This window comes from Osmerus eperlanus, unplaced genomic scaffold (genome assembly GCF_963692335.1).
Source record: "Osmerus eperlanus unplaced genomic scaffold, fOsmEpe2.1 SCAFFOLD_77, whole genome shotgun sequence".
Classification (NCBI taxonomy): Eukaryota; Metazoa; Chordata; class Actinopteri; order Osmeriformes; family Osmeridae; genus Osmerus; species Osmerus eperlanus.
In genome coordinates, this window is record NW_026911768.1 from 22,878 (window position 1) to 45,802 (window position 22,925).

General features: G+C 47.5%; 3 protein-coding genes and 1 non-coding gene across 4 annotated transcripts; all 4 read right to left on the bottom strand.

Moving 5' to 3' along the window:
* Positions 1–6,664, bottom strand: ogal (O-GlcNAcase like). The gene is made up of 17 exons (XM_062455929.1): positions 6,177–6,664; positions 5,852–5,903; positions 5,547–5,644; positions 4,814–4,944; positions 4,449–4,620; positions 4,246–4,344; positions 3,958–4,097; positions 3,651–3,810; positions 3,356–3,460; positions 2,484–2,749; positions 2,093–2,267; positions 1,713–1,798; positions 1,424–1,516; positions 1,201–1,289; positions 857–971; positions 498–627; positions 1–309 (listed from the first exon to the last, which is right to left on the bottom strand). The coding sequence occupies exons 1-17, from the start codon at positions 6,247–6,249 to the stop codon at positions 173–175; spliced, it is 2,121 nt and encodes a 706-aa protein (XP_062311913.1). The 5' UTR covers positions 6,250–6,664; the 3' UTR covers positions 1–172.
* Positions 6,665–7,441: 777 nt separating this feature from the next.
* LOC134016579 (peroxisome proliferator-activated receptor gamma coactivator-related protein 1-like) lies at positions 7,442–13,587 on the bottom strand. The gene is made up of 10 exons (XM_062455927.1): positions 13,431–13,587; positions 12,750–12,902; positions 10,833–12,618; positions 10,445–10,498; positions 9,296–10,229; positions 8,954–9,166; positions 8,656–8,740; positions 8,338–8,459; positions 8,006–8,160; positions 7,442–7,577 (listed from the first exon to the last, which is right to left on the bottom strand). The coding sequence occupies exons 1-10, from the start codon at positions 13,497–13,499 to the stop codon at positions 7,477–7,479; spliced, it is 3,672 nt and encodes a 1,223-aa protein (XP_062311911.1). The 5' UTR covers positions 13,500–13,587; the 3' UTR covers positions 7,442–7,476.
* A 391-nt stretch (positions 13,588–13,978) lies between these two features.
* On the bottom strand, positions 13,979–14,112 carry LOC134016584 (small nucleolar RNA SNORA15). The gene has a single exon (XR_009929558.1). It is a non-coding gene; the product is annotated as a small nucleolar RNA SNORA15 (small nucleolar RNA).
* A 1,886-nt stretch (positions 14,113–15,998) lies between these two features.
* Positions 15,999–21,672, bottom strand: LOC134016582 (HLA class II histocompatibility antigen, DM beta chain-like). The gene is made up of 4 exons (XM_062455930.1): positions 21,429–21,672; positions 17,102–17,180; positions 16,470–16,669; positions 15,999–16,207 (listed from the first exon to the last, which is right to left on the bottom strand). Exons 1-4 carry the CDS (start codon positions 21,532–21,534, stop codon positions 15,999–16,001), a joined length of 594 nt encoding a protein of 197 aa, XP_062311914.1. The 5' UTR covers positions 21,535–21,672.
* Positions 21,673–22,925: the final 1,253 nt, after the last annotated feature.

The following is a 22,925-nucleotide window of genomic DNA, read 5'->3' on the forward strand; positions in this document are numbered from 1 at the left end:
GGCATTTAGAAAAACTTTATTGACACTGACGTCATCAGCACAAACCTCAGCAGCGCTCCACAGACACCGACTGCAACCGTGGTTACGGACTGAAGACACCCATGAGATAAACAACAACAACAACATCGGGCTGTAGCGTTCCTCCTCGACCTCGCACGCCGGCCGAGTCCAATCACAGTTTCGTTCCCATGGCAACGACGCCCGGAGGCAGGGCGGCCGTTTTGAGAGGTGCGAAGGAGCCGGTCTTGGCGAAGAAGTCCAGCATCCTTCGGTCGTCGTGGCGAACCTCACAGAACACCCCTCTGGACCCTGACGGAGGGAGGGAGAAGAGAAATGCTTGAATAGGTAGGAAGGAGGAGAAAGATCCTCATTCGGTTTCTGGTTGTATGATTGTTGTATATGTGAACCATCTACTTGAGTGCTGCTGTCTGAATGATCTACTGTGTGTGTATGTTTGTGTGACTGTTTTCGTCCGTGATTGTGTGTGTGCGTCTCACCGCTGGTCTTCAGGGACGCCAGCAGGCTGCTGATCATGCGGTGCGCGGGAGCGGGGTCAGACACGCGGGGGCGGAGCTGCATGGTCACCAGAGAGGGGAAGTCTCCCTGCACAGACTCAGACAGCGCCCTCTGGAGCAAGGGAGGGGGAGGAGGTAGAAAAGGAAGGAGGGAAACAAGGGGAGAGAGAGAGAGCGAGAGAGCGAGAGAGCGAGAGAGCGAGAGAGCGAGAGAGAGAGAAGGCAGGAGATGAATAAGACAGGGTAAGACTCTGGGTAAGACTCTGATGGAGAAACACGTCCACACACACACACACACTCCTCCGACGGTCACAATCCACACAGGGAGGAGGGGTGTGTACCTGTGTGCCAGCTGCCTTGGCATCCGTGAGGCCCAGGACATAGCCACACACCCCCCCCTCATCCTCCAGGATGTACCCACACTGGGGGGAGGGGGGCAGCCGGCCCGCTGACAACCTGGGGTTGGGGGGGAGGAGAGAGGAGTGAAGGAGGGGAGAAGAGAGGAGAGAGGGAGGGAGAAAGGTTAAGAACAGAACAACCCTAACCCAACGACACGCCTTCCAGTACTGCAGAGGATCACACACTCATTCCATAACTGAAGGCATGTTTTAGATTCACATCTAAGACACACGCACGCACGCACACGCACACACACACACACACACACACTTCCTGTCGTCCTCACCCATCACTGAGCAGCTCAGGCTGTGCCGATGGAGGGATCTTGCCTTCTCCGTCTCTCTGCATCTCTCTGCAGACCTTCTGCACCTCCGCCTGGAACAACAACATCATCATCAACATCAACAACAGTCGATCTACTGACACCGACCACTCTAGACTATCTCACAAGCGTCGACAATAGATTTCTAGATGTTTCTCCCCCGGGCGTGAGTGAAGGAGAGAGAGACCTGGTCCTGGGGGCAGTAGGGGCGGATGGAGTACACCGTTGTCATGGGCGGTTGACGGAACAGGTCCCTGTTGCCATGGCAGGGCAGCATTCTCTGCGGGAACAGAGGACAGTGTGAAACAGCCCAGAGAAAGTGCCATTAGAGGGCCTAGAAGCATCACTCATCGACGGGGAACACAACTGGTGATTGTGGTGAACGTAGATGAACTGTGATAAAGATGTGTGTAGGGGGTGTGTAGGGGTGTGTAGGGTGTGTAGGGGGTGTGGGAGCACCGCCAGGGTGAAGGTACCTGGAACTCCCCAGACAGCCCTCCTCTAAACCCCCAGGGCTCTGGGTCGTTGTTCATCAGCTGGGCCGAGGGGCGACCACGCCCCCCTGTGGAGGGAATAGGTCGATGTCCTGTGATGTCATAGCTACTCAATGTTCTCTTGTACTGTGATGTCATATCTACCCAGTGTTCTGACACAGGCATTCTCTTGTACTGTGATGTCATAGCTACACAGTGTTCTCTTGTACTGTGATGTCATAGCTACCCAGTGTTCTCTTGTACTGTGATGTCATAGCTACCCAGTGTTCTCTTGTACTGTGATGTCATAGCTACCCAGTGCTCTCTTGTACTGTGATGTCATAGCTACCCAGTGTTCTCTTGTACTGTGATGTCATAGCTACCCAGGGTCTTGACGTATGCGCGCGCCAGGCCCACGCCGCTCTTGATGTCGCAGATGTAGTTGTACAGGTCGTACAGGATGCTCCTGTTGGGCGCGTTGGACAGGCGGTTAAACATCTGGACTACGGCGCCGCACATGTTGTCGAAACGATCGGCCCTCGAGTTCCACTCTGCGGTCTGCAGGCGGGGGAGAGAGAGGGGAAGAGAGAGAGGGAGGGAGTTTCCAAACGTTTGAAAATGAAAAAAAAAAAGACTAAAAGTTTCTAAAGGTTGAAAAAATATTTTCTGAAAAACATTTTGAACAAAAAGGTGTGTGTGATTTGTGACAGGAAAAGATGGTGAGACAAAGGCAGAAACCCCCTCCCTCCTTCCCCCCCTCCCTCCCCCCCTCACCTGCTTGTCCTCCCCCAGTCCTGCTGGCTGGCTGTGGTTCTTCAGCCAGTCCAGTTCCTCCAGCATGGTTCTGGCCCGCGGCCCGTGCTCGTAGGGCAGGTAGAACAGTTCCGCCAGCAGAACCAGGTCCTCCAGGGTGAGCGGTTCTGCCGTGTACAGCGGGTTCTCCCCCGGGCCCGGCACATGCACGGGGTCTCCCGCCTCCGTCTGCATGGGCTCATCGTCGGAGGAGTCCTTCTTCAGGGTGCGGGAGGGAGGGCGGAGGCCTGGGGGGGAGGAGGGAGAGAGAGTGTGTGTGTCAGTCTGTGACAGCAAACCATCCAAAGTAGTCTAATCCTGTCTGTGCCAGAGGGATTTCACTGCACACAGATTAAACCCTCAAATAAAACGGACAAACCAAATCAAGTTCCACACATTCAGACAAGCCGTCACGGCGAGAGGCGGGGTAGGACCCACATGCAAGAGAGTCAGCAGGCATTGTCGAACAAAAGGGTTTATTACGCAAAACCGGGAAACAGACAGGGTGCTCACAGGGACAAAGGGTAAATGACAAGACAAAGACTGGACACAAAACTGGAACCTAAATACACAGAAACAAACAAGACACAGGTGGACACAAGGAAACTAACGAGAACTGAACGAGACACAGGTGTAGACAACGAGCCAGGGAAACACTAGGGTAGGGCAAAACCAAAAACAAGGGGTCCAGGCAGTGGCCGTGACACAAGCATTACCAGTATGTGAGAATCCATGTGTTTCCTACATGCATGTACATATGCCATGCATGTTCTGTACAGTACGGGTTGTGCTGTAGCATGTGTGTATCCATGTCTGTGCTGTGTGTTTGCACGCGTGTGCGTGATATCCCGTACCTCCAGCCTGGTCGTTGGTGAGGAACTCCTGCAGCCAGTCAGTCAGGGCCAGAGTTAGAGCTCTCTGGGGGCAGAAAGAGGATTCCTGCCCTGGGCCCTCCTCACCTGGGGGGGAGGGAGGAGGAGGAGGGGGGGTGGGGGAGGTAGAAGGAGATGAGAGGGAGGAGGAGAGGAGGGGAGGAGAGAAGGGAAGGGAAGGGGGGAGGGAACGGGGAAGGAAGGATGTGTCAGAGGGGGATGGAACAATAGGACTCTGCTCTCACACCAGACAGTCATGGGTTACCCGTCCACTCACTCATGTCCACATCCCTCGCTCCGCCCGCCCCTCCTGCCCCGCCCGCCCCGGACCGGCACCAGGTGGCCAGGGTGTGGACGGCTACGAAGTTGGGGTAGAATTCACAGTTGGGGTTGGTCAGAACTCCCCTCAGTTTGGGGATCAGCTCCACGGGCCGGTCCTTAGGAAGGTCACGGAGAGGTCAGAGATCAGAGGAGGAAGTTGTTGAAATACGACAGTTGGAACGTTCTGGAAAGGTACACCTTATACACCGTTATGGTTCTGAAGGAACACCTAAAATGGTTCTGAAGGAACCCTGATGGAACACCTTGTACGGCCCCAGGAAGAGTCTCTGGGGGTCGTAGTCGTTGGCGTGGATGTTGTCCCAGATGACCGGTGGTCTCCGCAGCACCCAGGACACCTCCTCTATGGACGCCACGGAGATGATGTGGGACACCACCTTGGGTCCTGAGGGAGGAGGGGGGGAGGGGGAGAGAACAGTATTCTCTTTCATTTTTTGGTCTTTGTTTCATGGACTCAAAAGTTCAAAGTCCAGTTGTATTCAGTTCTGGTGTGTTTGGCTTGGTTTAAGGGTTAGGGGTCAGAGTTTCCGTACCGGTCCAGAGCACGTCCACACCTGGCAGCAGCTTCTCTCCCACGGTCTGGAGGTAGGAGGACTGGGACACGTTAGGAGTGCAGAACGCAGCGCAGTAATCTGAGAGAACACACACATACAGACACACGTACACACACATACTGAAGGTATTCCATCAGATTAGATCAGCTGGGTTCTGCAGGGTTCTAGTCGTGTTCTCTGACCTGTGGGACAGAACAGGAAGGTGTCCGGTTCCCCCAGATGCAGGTAGACCTCGTTGGTGACGGAGACCTGGGCGTGAGCGAAGGAGCTGAAGGTCTTCCTGTCTGCAGGACACATCTCCGTCTCGATGTCGTCAAACAGCAGAGAGAAGGAGCTGCAGCCAAAACCCAGCACCTGGGGGGGGGGGGGGGGAGGGGGAGGAGGAGGGGAGGAGGAGGAGGGGGGAGATGATGCGATGATGCCGTTCTCTGTGGCAAACCCTCACAGGCGGGTTTCTAGAACCACCATTATCTCCTTAATTTTCCGGTTCTAGAACCCCTGCCACTGTCTAGAACCATAACCCCACCCACTCCGTTCCGGAACAGACCTGGTCCAGTTTCCTCTTGAGGGTGGCCACCTCTCTGGAGCTGGAGAAGGTGATGTCCAGACCGGGGGAGATGGCGTAGATGAACTCCACATCGTGCTGCTTTGCAGCAGATATCAGGGCTTTGAGTTGCTCTAGAGAGGGAGGGAGGGAGGGAGGGAGGGAAAGAGGGAGGGATGGAGGGAGGGAGGGGGGGAGGGAGGGGGGGAGGGGGGGAGGGAGGGAAAGAGAGAGAGATGGCTACTACTGATAAGACGTATCGGAGCCATAAACACCATCTCCTATGCAACAAAACAGCATAAACAAGGTTTATGGTATTTAGATTAGTCTTAATTGACATATTTAAGCATTAGGGTGGGGATAATGTAGATAGTGTATGTTTGAGTGAGTGAGGGAGAGAGAGGGAGAGAGAGAGGGTGAATGATTGAGAGAGAGGGAGAGAAAGGGAATGAAAGAGTGAAGAGAGAGTGAAGAGAGAGAGAGAGGGAGTGGGTAAGTGACTGAAAGAGAGAGGGAGAGAGAGAAAGAGTGAAGAGAGAGAGAGAGGGAGAGAGAGAGGGAGTGGGTGAGTGACAGAGAGAGGGAGAGAGAGAAAGAGTGAAGAGAGAGGGAGAGGGAGTGGGTGAGTGACTGAGAGAGAGGGAGAGAGAGAAAGAGTGAAGAGAGAGAGAGGGAGTGGGTGAGTGACTGAGAGAGAGGGAGAGAAAGAGTGAAGAGAGAGAGTACCAGTCCTCACCAGCTTCCTGTGGGGTGTACAGGTCTCTCCAGTACATCCTGTGTTTGTAGTCATCTTTAGGGGCATAGAGGTAGGTGTTTAACCCCCACTTCTGCTCCCTGTGAAAGAGGGAGGAGGAGGAGAGAGGACAGGGTATTCAGAGGAATTTAGAGTGGAATAGTGAGTGAGAGAGAGTGAAATAGAGAGAGACAGGGAGACAGGGAGACAGACAGAGAGAGAGAGAGAGTACTAGATTGAAAATCTGGAAACCCGTTTTTGCATTTAGTATCAAAATGTCAGTCTATGATCTCTGAACAGTTCCTTACCTTCTGAATAGATCAGTCCTCTGTTCCATAGTCCACGGGCGCCCGTAAAACCCTGCATGTAGCAAAGGTCAGGTTAGTTGATACTTCTCTAGCCCATATGGTTGCCTTTACTCAATACAAGAGTTAAGACAATTGATCAAAATAAATAAAAAACGTCAAAGGACGCAAGGTAATGTTGACGTAGCCTATTAACTGTGTTGTCTTAATTTGTCTGATTTCGCGTCATAACTTCCATTGGCTGATAATTATATAGCAACCTCCCCGTGTAACACATTTGTGGAGCAGCTCTCAACGAGTTCTTGTTCGATCACCCTCCATCACTCACCCTCCACCACCCCGCTGATGAAGCGCCTCTTCTCCGCTTCCGATCCCCCCTGCGAGGCGATTGGCTTCGGCATGGTTTTCTCAAGAGGTCACGCCGATATAAGGTTGTCCGTCTTCGGTTTGCTAATATTGATGATAATGGTGCGCGATGCGTGGTATCCGATGATCTGTCAGACATGCATAATACGCTTTCCCCTGGTTAGCTCGGAGAATAAGTGATGTTATCTTTGTCTTTTACAGGTACACTTTGGGTTCCATATAAACAAGCCAATCGTGTGGGTGATTTGTGCGTGCGTATCGGCAATAACTTTCGCACAACTTTGTTTTATTGATAGCGAATTGCACATCCACTCCCCTCAGAACCCAGCACAATAAAACTCTGTTGCATATTACGACAGTAAAGAAGATAAAGACAGTAAATAGTTCGGACTGTTCAATTAACATCAAAATCAATGTCTAAAAGACAATCGTGCGTGCCTTCCTGAGGGACTGCCGGGTTGGCTACGTTGAGCGTCTTAAAGGGACACTACATTATTTATCTTAAAGGGACACTACATTATTTATCTTGAAGGGACCCGTTTTACAAAGAAATAGTTTAGAGCAGTGGTTCTCAACCCTGGTCCTCAGGGAACCCCTGTCCTGCATGTTTTAGATGTTTCTTGGCTCCAACACACCTGATTCCAATGCATGTTCGTTACCAGGCTTCTACAGATCTAGATACCGGACTCATTTATTTGAATCAGGTGTGTTGGAGCAGGGAAACGCGCTTAAGAGCTACTTGTTAAATGATCCATTGAAACAAAAGAAGCAGCAAATTTAAACAACCAGTTTTATTTATTCAAATATAATGTCATATTTTCCATTTAAAACTTGGGAAAAAGCACTTTATGAACAAAACACATCACACTTAAGATATGAAGTCAGTAATTATGTAAACAAGAATATTTACAAGGTGTCCACAATCATTTTGCATTTTTTGCATCACAAATCTTCAAAGCAAAGATTTTGTTAAATTGCATAACACAACAACGTAAAAAAAAAGTGACTTGATTAAATGCTATAAGCAATATAATTGCAAATATAGTGCTACACAAAAAAACTACTTTTCAGAAACAGAAAAAGCATTTCCAAGTTCTGAGGTATATCTGAAGCCTAACTCCTCTGTGATTCCTTCCTCACTTCTCTCCTGCTACCTCTTGAACCTTGAGGAAAATATTTACCACTCCTCTCCACTTCGCACCCTAACCCACCCTCCCTCCCTCCACACCTCCACCTACGCCTCCCTCCCCTCTCTCACCCTGCTACCTCTTTAGGTTTTTCTGGGCCTGCTTTAGGAGAGAGTCAAAGTCCAGCTCTCCCAGCCTGTTTGGGGCGGGGGGCGGGTCCACATCCCGGTTAGAGTCTGGAAAAGACAACAGCAACACACGGTCACCATGGTGACGTGACATCAACGATTCCAAATGGTCATCAGGGAGGGAGGGGGGGTGAGGGGGAAGGATCAGAGTAGTAATGGTGTCATAAGGCAGAATTTCACAGGAATGCAGCAAGACATCTTCTCATAATTTCTGGTATTTTTTCATTGTTTTCCCCTGGGAGAGAAACAAGCCATGACTGACTCAAAATGGCTCTGAGAAAAGCACAACAGCTAGCTACCTCCCTTGAGAGACAACCTGTGCATAATTATCATTATCATCTATCCACAATCCTAACCAATTCTCAATCCAAGCCATCTCCAACTCGACTGGTTACCAGACAAGACGACCAATCACGTGAAGATCTGTTATCGCCCAGAGAACAAGTTTTCAAGTCGACCAATCAAGAGGCTCTCACCCAGGTCGGCGTAGCCGGACTTGCAGAACTGCCGCCTGCCCCCGAAGCAGAGGTCAAAGGGCAGCTCGTCGGGCCGTCTCAGCAGCTTGGTGCCGTTCTCGATGGCGGAGAATGCGTCCTCCATGTTGTAGAACGTCACAAAGCCGTAGTGGTCGCTGTGGGAACCGCAGACGCAGGCAGGGTCACGTCAGTATTGCAAGTGTGTGTGCCTCTGTGTGTGTGTGTGTCTCACCCTCTATGTGTGTGCCTGTGTGTGTCTAACCCTCTGTGTGTGTGCGCCTGTGTGTGTCTAACCTTCTGTGTGTGTGTGTGTCTGTGTGTGTGTGTCTCACCCTCTGTCTCTGAAGTGCAGGGAGCAGTTCTCCACCTCTCCGAACAGAGAGAAGCGTTCCCTCAGCTCCTCGTGGGTCATGGTCCTCCTGATGCGGCCCACATACACCACCCTGCGCTCGTCCTGCTCACACACCACAGAAGAAGAGGGAGAAGTTTCAGCGGCCATCTTGTTTTGAATAAGGACAGGAGGTGTCAGAAAGTGCCGTAGTGACGACCTTCCTCAACAAATGCGTCCTGTTGACACCTTGGTAAAACATGTACAAATTAGTGCAGAGGCTTAACTCTTAGTTGCTAAAACGGATGTTTTCTGAACTCACTATGGCTTCCAGTTTCTGGATCTTCAGGTCTTGCTGTCGTTTCCGTTTCCTGGATTCAGTGATGCTGGTCGGATGGTACGTCGGGCTGGAGAGAGAGAGACAGAGCGAGACAGAGGGAGAGAGAACGAGAGAAAGAAACAGATAAATTCCCGGGAAGAAGAGGAGAGCAAAGTAAACCACTGACGAGACACCTCGACTTATTCAATCCTCATCCAGCTTTATCAACAAAAGTTAAACAAAACCCACACTTCTTAATATTAATAATACATTTTTATCCAAAGAGATGGGGGTTTCGAACCTGTAGATGTCTCTCCTTCTGCCTCTGGGCAGGCGTCGTGCGGGGGATCTGGACCGGGACCTGGACCAGGACTCGGTCCCGGAGCGGGATCTGCTGGGCCGGGTTCTGCTGGGCCGGGTTCTGCAGTGGGGGATCCGGTAGGGTCTGGTCGGGGAACGAGAACCTGAACAAGAGGATGAGCAGGAGCTGCTCTCAGAGCGCCTGGGACGGAACCTAGAGAGAGACAAGCGAGAGAGAGACAAGAGACAGAGAGAGAAAGAAAAAGAGGTGGTAAGTTAACGACCTCACCTCATTTTCTGTAAAAAAAGAAACGAGAGGCGATAATCCTAAACTGCTGCATACCTCTTCCTTCGAGGCGAGCGAGACCTGGACGGAGAGGAGGACGAGCCGGAGGAAGAGGAATATGAAGAGGAGGAGGAAGAGGAGCAGGAGAGGGGGGACCTGGAGTCTGAGTGATGGGAACTCCCCCGATACCGTCTCGTCTCCCCCCTCCCTCTCCCGGCGCGAGGGGGAGACGGCGAGGGGCTGCACGGCTTGGACCCCTCCCCCTCATGAGCCTCCGTGGCAGTACCGGCCTCCGACCTAGGCGTGGCGCTGCAGCTTGAGACAAAGGCGGATTCTGCCGTTCTGCGGTCCAGGGCTGTGTTCCGCACCTGCAGCTGTACGTTTTTTAACGTACTGTTAGCGATGGCGTCAAGCACTGTGCTCAGTCTTTTGGTGGCAGAGTTAGCGCTAGCATTGTAGCCCGCAGCTTGTGTCTTGATGCACTGTGTAGCATTAGCTGCTGGCTGGTCCTGACACACACAGTAGTCATGGTCAGAGGACACAGACACAGCTATCTGAATCTGGAAGGTGGTTGGGGGGGGGGCGGCGGGCTTGGGGGAGCTGGCTTGGGATTTTCTGGTGGGCAGGGGTCGGGGGTCAATGATCTGGATGGCCTTGGGAAGGGGGAGTTTGGGGCACGCCGGCTGTTTCTTCTGGGGGGTTGCGGGGGCAAGGGGTTTCCAACGCTGTGAAGCAGGGGCGATTTCCCAACCGCCGAGAACGATCTCATCGCTGAGGGGTTCCGGGGTGGTGGCGTCGTCCACGATTCCGAAAAGCTGTTCCGGAATATCGAGAGCTTCCGGAACCCCAGAGGCCTGAGTTTTAAAGTGTTCCGTGGTGGGAGATAGGATAGAGTCTGGCGTTCTGATCTGTTCTGGTTCTGAAAGGGGCCGTGCTGCAGTGCTGCCCCCTATTGGTGTGGGGGTCTGGCCCTCTGGGTTATTCTCATTGGCTGTAAAAGGATGACAAAATGGCATTGTCAGAAAAACGGTGGAGGAAAACAAAACTGAACAAGAGCGTCTGCTAAATGACTAAATGTAACAAACCAGGCAAGGCCACAAAGAGGACAGAAATATCTCCATCTCAACCCAAACATTGTGGTAAGTTAACACGTCATCTTGTGTTTATTTTTAAGTTACTGTTTATAGACATTGCGATTGGTTGCACCTTGTGTTTCTTCAAACTGTTCCAGCAGGCTGGTCAGATCAGTGGCTTCTATACCTGCAACGCAGAGAAGAAGAAGGACATGAGGAGAAAAAAATAGAATCTCATTAAAAACCCTTTTTTTTCAGTAACATGGTTGGCTTATTACAAAATCCAGAGAGCATTTCCAAGCTCTGAGGTATATTTTGTTTAGCTTTTCCATCTCTTCTTCTCTCCTCCGCCCTCTCTCCTCCGCCCTCTCTCCTGAACCTCTGCTGTGTTTTCTATACACACCAAGGCGACGGCTAAATCACTAAAACGTAACACTAATATAACGTAATATTATAACTTTACGTAGACGTTCTGGAATGCTCCTCTGCGATCAAGTATGAGATTTCGCTCTTCCGCTTACCTGAATCACAGGCGGGGGCCTGTGTGACGATGCTTCCCTGGGTGGAGGTGGTGGATGGAGGACCAGGGGGAACAGTCCTGAGGCGTGTCCCGTCTGCAGTCTCCTCCTCTGGGCTGAGGGTTTGGGCAGGGATGGGGGGCGTGATGGAGGGCCGGGAGGAAGGAAGCTGTGGCCTCTTTGGGAAAGATTCAAGTTTGTTTCTTGTGCTGTGAGTGTAGTACTGTTGTTGTGGTTGCTTACAAGTCTCTGCTTTGGGTTTGATTGGTGTAGGTGTTGGTGTAACAGTTGGACTTGGTGTAACAGTTGGGGAGTTGATGGTTACAGGTTCCTTTGGAAGATGTGCTTTGGAAAACGTTTTCTGGATCTCCTGGAGGAGACTGGTGCTTTTGAGGTTGGGATCCCAGTTACAGAAGACCTTTTTGGGCCCTGGCACCGGGAAGGGGAGGGTGGACGGTGGAGGTTGGTCGGACGGATCGACGGAGGGACGGCCGGAGGACAAAGGAACGAGGACGGGATTAGGAGGATCACTGCTGACCAATAACAACCTTTTGTCGGGACTGGATCTCTTCTCTGGACTAGTCTTAATCTGGGTAACACCCGCTACCGGTGTGGGATTACATAGGTTTACAGTCGCAGGCAATGTTGCCCTGGTCTTAATCCCGACCCTCACTCGCTTCGGCCCGCGGACGCCTGAGTCTTTGCTGCTTGTAGTTTCGACAGCTTTGAGCTGCACCACCGGCCTGGCGGGAGACAAAGCCTTCCTCCCGTCGACTTCAGATCCGAACCCACCGACGTCACGTTCGTGATCATGGGTTCGAATCCCATCTGAGCAAGGTGTGACGTGGTGACCCGGTGGTTTGTGAAGTCCGGTCCCACGCAGACAGGGGATGGGTGTGAGCTCTTTGGGAGTCTCCAGGAGCGAGGGCCACCTGGTGGTGTAGTTACCTTGTTTCTCCACCAGAGGGAGTCGCTTCTCCTGCCGGAGCTGCCGGTACTGCTGGAGGCTGAGAGGTTTGGGTTTGGGGTCGCTTCCAGGCGCAGGAAGCAACGCAACCTCCGACAACTCACCACGACCGCTACCGTCGTCCGTGGACGGTTTCGCGGAGGATTCTGAGAAGGGGGAGGAGGGGTTTTCGGGGGATGTCGTCGTTGTCAGGGTGATGGGAACGAGTCCACCCGTGAGCTCACTGAGGTCTGGAAGCTGGTTCAAGTCGGGTTCCTCCGCTGCCGGTATCTGGTACGACGTCACCAGGACTGGGGCGAAGCTCACCCTCTTCTTCTCCTTGGCGGTCTGACTCCTGACGCTGTCCTCGTCCGATTTCACCAACACCCCTCTCAGAGTCTTCACCTCGCCTCCGTCTCTCTCTCCACCTTTCCTCCCGCCCTCCTCTGCTTCACCCTCTCTCTTCATCCTCTTCGCCGGACTGTCGTCGTCAGAAACGTCTACGTCAATCTCCTCGTCGCTGTCGACGGAGTCCGTCGGCTTCTCGTACCGCCAGATCTCCCCCTCCAGGGCTACCCTGTGATCCGAACTTGTTTCCCCCCAAGGGAAGGCCTTTCTCCTGGGTGCGGTGACCCAGCTGTTCCCCTCCTCCTCCAGGCACACCCGGAGACAGTAGGGGTGCATGAGTCTCACCAGGTTGACCAATGATGCAGAGGTGAAGACTTCCTGCTCCGCCTCCGTTCTCTGTGATCCTGATTCTATTGGTTGAGGGGAGGGAGGCGGGCACTCATTGGTCGGTTTGGCTGCAGTAGCAGAACTCCTGAGCTTTTCACTGATAACGACCTTCAACCAGAAAGAAAGGGATAACTATAACATTTTTTTAAATTATTTCTCTAGGGTTAGTATGAACACTCACTCACACACCCTCTCTCACACGCATATCCCCTCTCACACACACACACACACACACTCACCGGAGGGCTGTCCCTGCGTCGGTGGCTGGACAGCAGGGCGGAGTCTGGCAGGCTGTCGAAGGGAGACAAGGCTTCATCTCCTACGCTGTCCAGTATCTCCGTCAGGGCACACAGCAGACTGGTCTCACTCTCCTCCTCCACCCTGCTCCTGGCCTGGAGGGGCACACAGCACAGGGACACCGTTAGAAAGAGGCTAGATATGAAGGGGTAGTCATGGAAATAAGGTGTCGGCTGTGTTTCTCTATCCCTAAAAGAGATAGAGGCTCAACCAGAGGAGAACTTTTAGTGACACTTGTGGTTGTGCTCTTGGAAAAGAGCACAACGGGGAGTCAGGTGGCTGAGCGGTTAGGGAAGCGGGATAGTTATCAGAAGGTTGCCAGTTCGATTCCCGGCTGTGCAAAATGACGTTGTGTCCTTGGGCAAGGCACTTCACCCTACTTGCCTCGGGGGGAAAGTCCCTGTACTTACTGTAAGTCGCTCTGGATAAGAGCGTCTGCTAAATGTAATGTAATGTAAATGATTATACGTGGGAACTTTCAAAAGGCAATGGATATATCAATACTCTAAACGGTTATACAAGCAAAATAATTAAAACTAAAATGTTGTATTAAAAGATATACTTTATAAACTTGCACAATTAATTGTGTAGCTACGAACTATTGACCTGTGAACTCTACTGACCTCTGCTGGTGTGGAAGAGTCCTCAAACATGGCCAGGATGGAGGAGTCGAGACAGGAGTGCGTGTCCATCTCCACACGCCTCACATCGTCCTCCGCCTTCCCCAGAACAGCGTAGTAGTAAACAGTAGTTTATTTACACGGGATTCGGAACGTTCGCGCGCACACCGAATCACATGATGTTCTCATGTAATCTATCGCCCAGGGCTGGGTCTCAATACTCTCCCTAGCTCCACTTCAATCACCTTCTTCACAAATAAGATGACATTTAAGAGACAATCTAGGTGTTCGCCTGAACTTCCGTTTAGTTTTTTGACCTCTTAAACAAACTGAATATGCTGATGATCATGAAAACAGAATGTTGTGATACATAGAAGTAACCTGGAGTGTATGTAGACCAACCAGAGACCCTGGTGGTGTGGATGAAAATTTAATAATAATAATAAATTAATTTAGCCAACTTTTATCCAAAGCAAAGCACGGGGGGATGTGAACCTGCACCCAAGATGTAGCTTAGTGGTCGCCTGTGTGTTAATAGACTGTGTGTGTGCGATTGTACACCTTCCTCAAACTGATAAGATCACGATTAGGATCTCATTGTCATATTGAGTTGGATAGGTGTGTTGATATTGCATAGTGTCTGACTGCAAGAACTATGATAGAGTAATGCAGAATTCGGCCATGCTTAATATTTCAGTAAGTACAGGGCCATTCCCTCGAAGCAAGTATGGTGAAGCGCCTTCGGCCGGAATCGAACCGGCAACCTTCTGATTAATAGCCCGATTCCCTAACCGCTCAGCCATCTGACTACCCTGACTATCATAGAGGTCACACATACAATATCTCAAGTCTGCATTATTCTTTACTGGAGAACGTTCATGAAATACATGGATAAAATACGACATTATATCATATGTGAGAATAAACCATACTAGTTTGGAATTCCGACTGACTTCAACGTCAAGGGCTTACTATCAAGCAACTAGTCTAACTTGGATAACAATAGCTATTGTACTGAACTAGTGTACTTGACAGTCTGCCGTTGGGATATTGTTGTTGATGTCTATCATGTATTCTTGTCTTCTTGGGACAAACTTGACGGGTGATATACATTGGACAGACAGACACACTGCCAGGGACGTGGTTTGGTTCCGCTAGCTATCCGGCAAACAAGTGGCAATAGTTTTGCCTTTGATGTTTTTTGCATTCCACAACATACATACACTGCAATTTCTCAAGTTAGTTATTGTTTAACGGATGCCAGATATGTGATTAGTAAACGTCACCACCCAAAGTGATTGTGAATCTCTCGGGGAGAAACCAACAGTCCTTTTAACAGCTGATCATATTGGCTTCCGCATGGCTCAGTACAGAACGCTTAAAGTACAGAGTGTACGCTTACAGCTAAGGTTAGCTAGCTACGAAAACGCCTTTTCACAATTTCGATTTCGGAAAATTTACAATTTAAACAACGCACGCTAACAACATGAACATATGACTAATATTAGATAGTTATTTATGTGAAAGGTAATTTTACACTTCGAGGAAAAGCGCTGGCATCGGAGATTATCAGATGGCTAGCAAGCTAGGCTAACCATGTGTCTGTATCCTAATGTACTAGCTAGCTGCCATGACCATTTCCACGTGTAAGTACCGCGTGTGTGATGGCCTCGTTCAAGCCTTAAAAATGGCTAAAATAAGACGGGGCAAAAATAATTTTCTGTCTCGTGTAAAAAAAAAAAACTAATATATTTCAAATACGTACCTCATTTAGCGTGTTTGTGACCAGAAATTCGGTGTTGCCTGTGATTATATTCTCCTCTTTTCCTCCCCACCGCGTCGCCATCTTGCAGTCACGCACATGGCTTCATTCAGCGGCTGGTGAGTGGGACACGTGGTCCCTGCCACGAGGAGCGCTTAGCTGCTGATCCAGGATCTGTTGTTATGTTAGAATCAGAGCAGGGACCGGGAGAGAAACGAACCCAGAACTGACCGGGGATCAGATACGTTCAGAAATACCGGGCCCGTTTTGAGAAACTCCCAAGTTTAACTTGTCCGCGAAAAGCTTTTTACTTTTAACAATGGCAATTAACAGCATGGAGCGATATGAAATGCAATCAGACAGTATTTTACATTGGGTCGTCAAACACAGAGGTTGGAAGCAGATATCACCATCTTTCCTGCCCAAGTACGCCATCTAGTGGCAGGATGACGTGGTGTCACACGTCGATGTAAAACTAAGAAATGGGACACCTCAACAGCGATGGAAAACTTTATTTTATTTATTTAAAAAATCCATTATTACAGTGAATCTATCAGCATATCAATTAAATGCTTCACCTTTTCAAAGCTAGAAAAGTAATAAAAAAATTAAACAAGGTGATTATACTAAGTCTGCTAAATGACTAAATGTAAGTCATAGTGCCTAATTTCACCATTATTTTAAGCATCTATTTTATAAAGTGCAGTGTAAATTCCCATTAAGCAAACTTAAAAGAATACAATTTGAAAGCTGATGCCCGCCACACAAACACAAAACAAAATAAAAACCAAATGATCTAAAGCAATGTATCACATGCAAGCTTCCTGACTCAGAGTCTCATTGACATTCAAGTTTGTCTCTTGCCTGCTCTGCAGCTCAACAGTCGAGGGAGTCCGTACCACCACTATGGGCCTCCTCTTGTAGTACAGGCTGCCGGCGGTGAGCACCACCAGCCCCAGGAACACACCTAACGCTCCTATACCCAGCTGGACCCTCTCTGACACGGGCATGGAGGGATCTGAGGTTCCACAGAATTTAAAGAGACTCTCAGCGTTCTATTGTCACATTCTACGATTAATATTATATCATAACATTCTACAACCAATCAGTACATTCTACAATCAACATGCTGTTATTACATTCAACAACCAATAATCTGTTTCTGAGTAATGTGTCCATGATGGTTCAGCAGAAGGTACTGTGGGTAGGTTATCTTACCCCCTCAGGTAGAGGCATGGTTTATCTTAGGTTACCTTAGGTTATCGCTAAGGTTATCTTACCCCAGCGGAAGATCTTGGGGCGAGGGAGGCTGGCGTGCTCCACCATGCAGAACACCTCCTCCCCAGGTGTGGGCGTGTACTCCAGGTAGGAGTGGTGCTGGAAGTAGAAGTCCCCGTCATATAGGTCCTCGGTGGAGATGTCTGATGTCACATCCTGCCCATTCCTGATCCACGTCACCTGGATCTCTTTAGGATAGAATCTGGGGGCGGAGTCAGAAGTAAGCGATAGACTGGTTGATTGATCAGTCAACTGAACAATAAATCAATTGATTCGGAATCCAGAGGAACAAGGGATAAGGATATAGGAGGTAAGGATATAAGAGGTAAGGTTATGTTACTGCAATGATTCAGTCAGTCAATTGATTGATTAGTTAATGAAATGATCAATCAGTCGTTACCACACTGCTCACCAAAGATCTCTCAACAGTATACTTTTTCACACACAAAAGGTATGAGTAAAAACAATATCTGAATGTTATGTTTTGGATACAAGGAAATAAGGATCGATGCATGTACTTATGATCCTTGATCTTGTGCTGTGTTTTACAATATATGTTATATGTCACTTTGGATAACTCTCCTGCTAAATGAATAAAATGTACATATGTAACGCCAAAATAAAGGGGTCTGACCTGTAGGCGCTGCACTTCAGCATGGTGGTGTGTTTGCTGTTAGGGGGGGTCTCTGACCTCAGATGAACCGAGGGCTCCACTGAAGACAGGAGACAATAACACAAGTCACTACAATATGTCCTTTCTCTTAACATTACAACCCACTTCAAACCACAAACAAGGACATTTTGCCATGCCATTTTGTTTGTAAAAATAAAACAGTATGTTTCGACAAACTTCCAAGATCTACATTGAGAACATGAAAATGGATTTGAGGTTTACATTTTAGAAATTTAAATTGAATGTTTGGATGTCAATTTTTTGATTATTTATTTTAGAGACTACATTTTCACTGTCGGAAATGTAGGCTACAATTAAAAAATGTAGCTTGTTTTACATTCAAATTGATTTGAATTATACTTATATGTACATGTATATAGTATACAATATACAAATACAACTATACTCTCTCTGAGAATAATAAAATAAGAATGATTTTGTATTTTGCGGTTGCTCTTGTACAGCTTCCTGTAAATAATAAGTGTGAACACTGTTTAAATCACACAAACGAAAATCACAGTGTGTCAGCTAGGTGGCAGTATTAACAACCTTGTCTATTCCTCAGACATACAGAGATACTTATGATGTATTGCATTCACGTTCTTCTCCAGCACACAGTGTATGTTTGTGTGTGTGCATGCAACACCTTCACACTCTTTCCCCCACACAGATCCCCCAGTGGTGACCCTGTACCGCAAACACTATGAGGAGGTGGGTGTGACCAACACTCTGGTGTGCCTGGTGGACCAGTTCTACCCTCCCCCTGTGACATTCAGGTGGACCAGGAACCACCAGCAGGTGACTGAAGGCGCCCCGATGGGGCACAACGTCCCCAAAGCTCCTTCCACATGTTTGCTACCCTGGACTTCACCCCTGAAGGGGGGGGATGTGTACACCTGCTCTGTGGAGCACCAGGCGCTGGATGCTCCTCTGACCAGGACCTGGGGTGAGTCCTGCTGTCTGGTGCAGCTTACCTTGTACAGTTACAGTATTTTCTTTTTTTACACTTTGATTCAAGATTGTGGGGTTACCTGATCATGTTCTCTGGTCATGCCTGTGTCCTTTATCTCTCTCTCTCTCTCTCTCTCTCTCTCTCTCTCTCTCTCTCTCTCTCTCTCTCTCTCTCTCTCTCTCTCTCAATTCAATTCAATTCAATTCAGCTTTATTAGCATGACAGTCATTTCAACCGTATTGCCAAAGCAAGACGCACAATAACAGACAACCATACATCAACAACAATATTCAAACACAACATAAGGAACAACAGTCTGTATCGTCCGGAACATGTGGTAACAACAAAGTGTCGAGAGCAGAAAACAACAAATCGAAACAAAAACAACCTAAGTAAATAGCTACATTGAGATGGACAACACATATTACAAATAGGATTTCAAGGCTGGTCACATTACATTCAGGTTTTCCCTGATTTCATGGCACTCTTTTAGAAATCGTCCAGATAGGGGGGCTGTGTGTCCCTCCCCTAAGAGCACTTTTAGCTTTTCATTATCAGACAGTGTGGTGAATGATGGTACAAGGGATTCAAATTTATCAAAGAAATGCTGTCTGGTATGTCTGTACCGTTGGCAGTGTAGTAAAAAGTGCATCTCTGTCTCTACCTCACCTGTAGTACAGTGGCCACACACTCTGGACTCTTCTGGTAACCAGGTTTTCTTATGTCTGCCTTTTTCAATGGCCAGACTGTGGTCACTGATCCTGTATTTGGTCAGGATCTGTCTCTGTTTTACGTCTTTTACAGTATAAAGATATTTAGCCAATTCATAGTTTCTGTTTAGGGCCCGATAGCAACTTAGTTTGTTTTGTTTTTTGGTTTGGTTGTTCCAATGTTCCAGATAGGCCTTTTTGGTTTGTTGGACAATTTGGTTTACTCTGATTGGTGATTGTGAAGCAGTGCTGGTCTGAGGTGGGGCAATGTTAGGTGTTGGTTGGTTAATTAGTCTCATGACCAGCTGACTGAAAGGACTCTTTTGGGGGTTCAATTCTTCGGTTTTCAGTGCTTCAAATTGCAGAGTATCTTGGGGACTTAATTTGAGATGTATCCAGAATTTTAGTGATCTTTTTTTGATGTTTATAATTAATGGATATCGGCCTAATTCTGCTCTGCATGCATTGGTGGGTGTTTTCCTTTGTATATTCAATATAATTCGACAGAATTCAGCATGCAGGGCCTCTATTGGATGTTTGTCCCATCTAGTGTAGTCATGCTGACTGAGTGGACCCCATACCTCACTGCCATATAGAGCTATTGGTGCTATTACGCTATCAAATATTTTAGTCCAGATTCTAATTGGTATGTCTATTTTATGGAATTTTTTTCTAATTGCAAAAAAGGCTCTAGAGGCTTTCTCCTTCAGCGCATTCACTGCCAGTCCAAAGTTTCCAGAGGCACTGATTTTGATCCCCAGGTAGTTATAGGACAGGGTGTGCTCTAGTGTGGTGTTTCCTAGAGTGAATATATGTTTGTTTTCCTGAGATCTGGGCTTTTTCTTGAAGATCATTATTTGAGACTTTTTAAAGTTTACTGTCAGGGCCCAGTTCTGACAGTATTGCTCTAGCAGATCCAGATGTTGCTGTAAGCCCTGCTCTGTGGGTGACAACAGCACCAGGTCATCCGCATAGAGTAGGAATTTTACCTCCCTTTTATTCAGGTTGAGGCCAGGGGCTGTAGATTGTTCCAACAATACTGCTAGCTCATCAATGTAGATATTGAAGAGCGTTGGAGATAAGTTGCATCCCTGGCGAACACCTTGTCCTTGAGTGAAGAAGTCCGTTCTTTTATTGTTAATTTTTATCCCGCACTTATTTTTGACATAGATTGATTTGATTATGTCATAAACTTTACCTCCTATACCACTTTGGAGAATTTTATAGTATAATCCTTCTTGCCAGATTGAATCAAAAGCTTTCTTAAAGTCAATAAAGCATGCAAAAATCTTTTTTTGTTTGTTTTGGTATATGTGTTGATCTATTAGGGTGTGTAGGGTGTAAACATGATCAGTAGTGCGGTGATTTGGTAGGAAGCCAATTTGTGCTTTACTCAAGACATTGTGTTCCGTAAGGAAGGCCAGCATTCGGGCATTGATAATGCTGCAGAAGACCTTCCCCATGTTACTGCTCACACAGATGCCTCGGTAGTTATTTGGGTCTAATTTGTCTCCACTCTTGAATATTGGGGAAATAAACCCTTGACTCCATATTTCAGGGAAGCAGCCCGCTTCAAGGACCAGGTTGAACAGCTTAAGCAGGGCCTGCTGCAGCTCAGGAGTGCTGTTTTTAAGCATCTCTGTCCTGATACTGTCAGGACCGCTGGCTTTTCCTGATCTTAATTTTTTTATATTGTCTTCTAGTTCTTTTATTGTAATTTGGTAATCAAGTGGGTCCTGATTGTTCTTGATGGTTGTTTCAAGTATTCGTAATTTATCTTGTATCTGTTTCTGGTTAGAGTTAAGACTGTTAAGTGGCATTTCTTTATACAGGTTTTCAAAATGTGTTTTCCAAATGTGACCATTTTGAATGGTTAAGTGTTTGTTTTCATTTTTGTTTAAGTTCTTCCATTTTTTCCAGAATAGATTTTGGTCAATTGAGTCTTCAATTTCTTTTAGCTTTTGATTGTAATGTTTTCCTTTTTTTTGCTTTAGAGTTCGTTTGTATTCTCTCAGTGTTTCGGCATAATTCTGACGCAGGTCTGTGTTTTGAGGTTGATGGTGTTTTTGATTAGACAGATTTCTTAATTTTTTTCTGATGTTTTTACAGTCTTCATCAAACCACTCATCACCTTTGGGCTTCTGTTTTGTCTTATAACTCTTTTTAGTAAGACCTGCTTTATTGGCGGATTTGTGAAAGATTTTAATAATTTCTGTTACTGCCCTATTTATTTCAGATTGATTTGTTTGGAATTTTGCAGAGAGAAAATCATGAATTAGGTTGGTAATTTTAGGAGAAGTTAATATATTTTTAAAAGTGTCATCACTGTCAGGAGCCCATTTGTATGATGTTTGTAGTTCAAACATTTTGCAGGGCTCAGGTTGTTTGTTATTTTTTTGTCCATTTGTTTTCAGATAGACATTTATCTGACAGTGGTCTGTTAGTGGTGTCTGAGGTCTGACAGTGAATGCGCTGATGGAGGAGGGGTCCACGTCAGTGATAGCGTAGTCGACTACACTAGTTCCAAGAGTTGAACAGTATGTGAACCTTCCTAAAGAGTCCCCTCTGGTCCTACCATTGAGCATGTACAGGCCTAGGGAGCGACAGAGATGCACTAATTCTTTGCCCGTTTTGTTTACAATACGATCAGGGTTGTTTCTCTGGGAGATCGTGTAGGTATGGTACAGTGAGGGTTGTCTAAAGATGTGATTCTTACAAGCAGCATCAACCATGTCAGGCTCACATCCTGTTCTGGCATTCAGGTCTCCAATCAGCAAGATATTACCCTGGGCCTGGTAGTGGTTGATCTCTACTTGGAGATTGTCAAAAAAGTTTTCATTAAAATATGGTGATTCCTGAGGGGGAGTGTAGGCTGCACATATATATAAATCACTGTCACATTTGATGGTGATTTTGTTTAATTTAAGCCAGATATGTGTTGGTGCTTTTTTAATTTGTTTTAATTGGTTTGATAACTCGCTTTTGTACCATACAATAACCCCGCCAGAGTCTCTGCCACGTTTGGTACTTTTCTGTTTGAGGGATGGTAGTAGGATTTCTGTGTATCCTGGGGGACAGTGAGAGTCTGTGTCCTGCCGACACCATGTTTCTAAAAGTATGACAATGTCATGGCCATCTATACATGAGAGAAACTCTTGGTTTGAACTCTTTGCTCCGTAGACAGAAGAGTATAAACCTTGGATGTTCCATGAGCTAATCGTGAGAGATTTACTTTCAATCATTTGTTATACAAAAAAAGAAATTATTATATTAGATACGTACAATGACAGGTAAACAATTCAATTAAATTGAGATCAGGCAGTGAGGAATACCCTTATTAAAATTAATATATATATATATACACACTCACTATATTTTCCTCTTTAATAATAACAATTATAAATATAACGTTTTTACACCCTTTTAATATCTTGTTTATACATATACTAATGGGGTGTGTGTGTGTGTGTGTGTGCGTATGTATGTTTGTGTGTGTGTGTGTGTGTGTGTGTGTGTGTGTGTGTGTGTGTGTACTAGTGTGTGTGAGTTTTAGTGTACAGGTGAGTATGTTGGTGCGTTAGTATATTATATATATATATGCATATTGTTTTGTTTTTTATTAACCAATTATTTTGCAGATAAGGTGTAGTAGCTGTCTCATTCACTCGTTGTCTCTCTCTCTCCCCCTCTCTCTCTCTCTCTCTCTCTCACCCTCCCTCTCTCACCCTCTCTCTCTCTCCCGCTCGTCCTCTCCTCCCTCCTCACCAACCAGCCCGTTCCTTTTGCTGTTCCCTGCTTTTCACCCCTTTGTCATCCTTTCTGCTTCTCCTTTATTTTCCTTTCTATGTTTCTCTTGCTTTCCCTCTCTGCTCTCTCTCTCTCTTTCCTCCACCTCTTATTCTGTTTTTCTGCCACTCTCCCTCCATCCCCCGCTCTCTCTCCCCCGCCCCTCCCTCATGCAGTCTCTCCCCTCCCTCCTGCTCTACCATATGGTAGCTTATCTCCATCAGCTCTCCAACTGACCATATCACATTATGATCACGTCGAATACTCACACACGTACGTAGAAACACGCACACACAAAATCCCACTCAATATCACACACACAAATTCAAGCACGCGC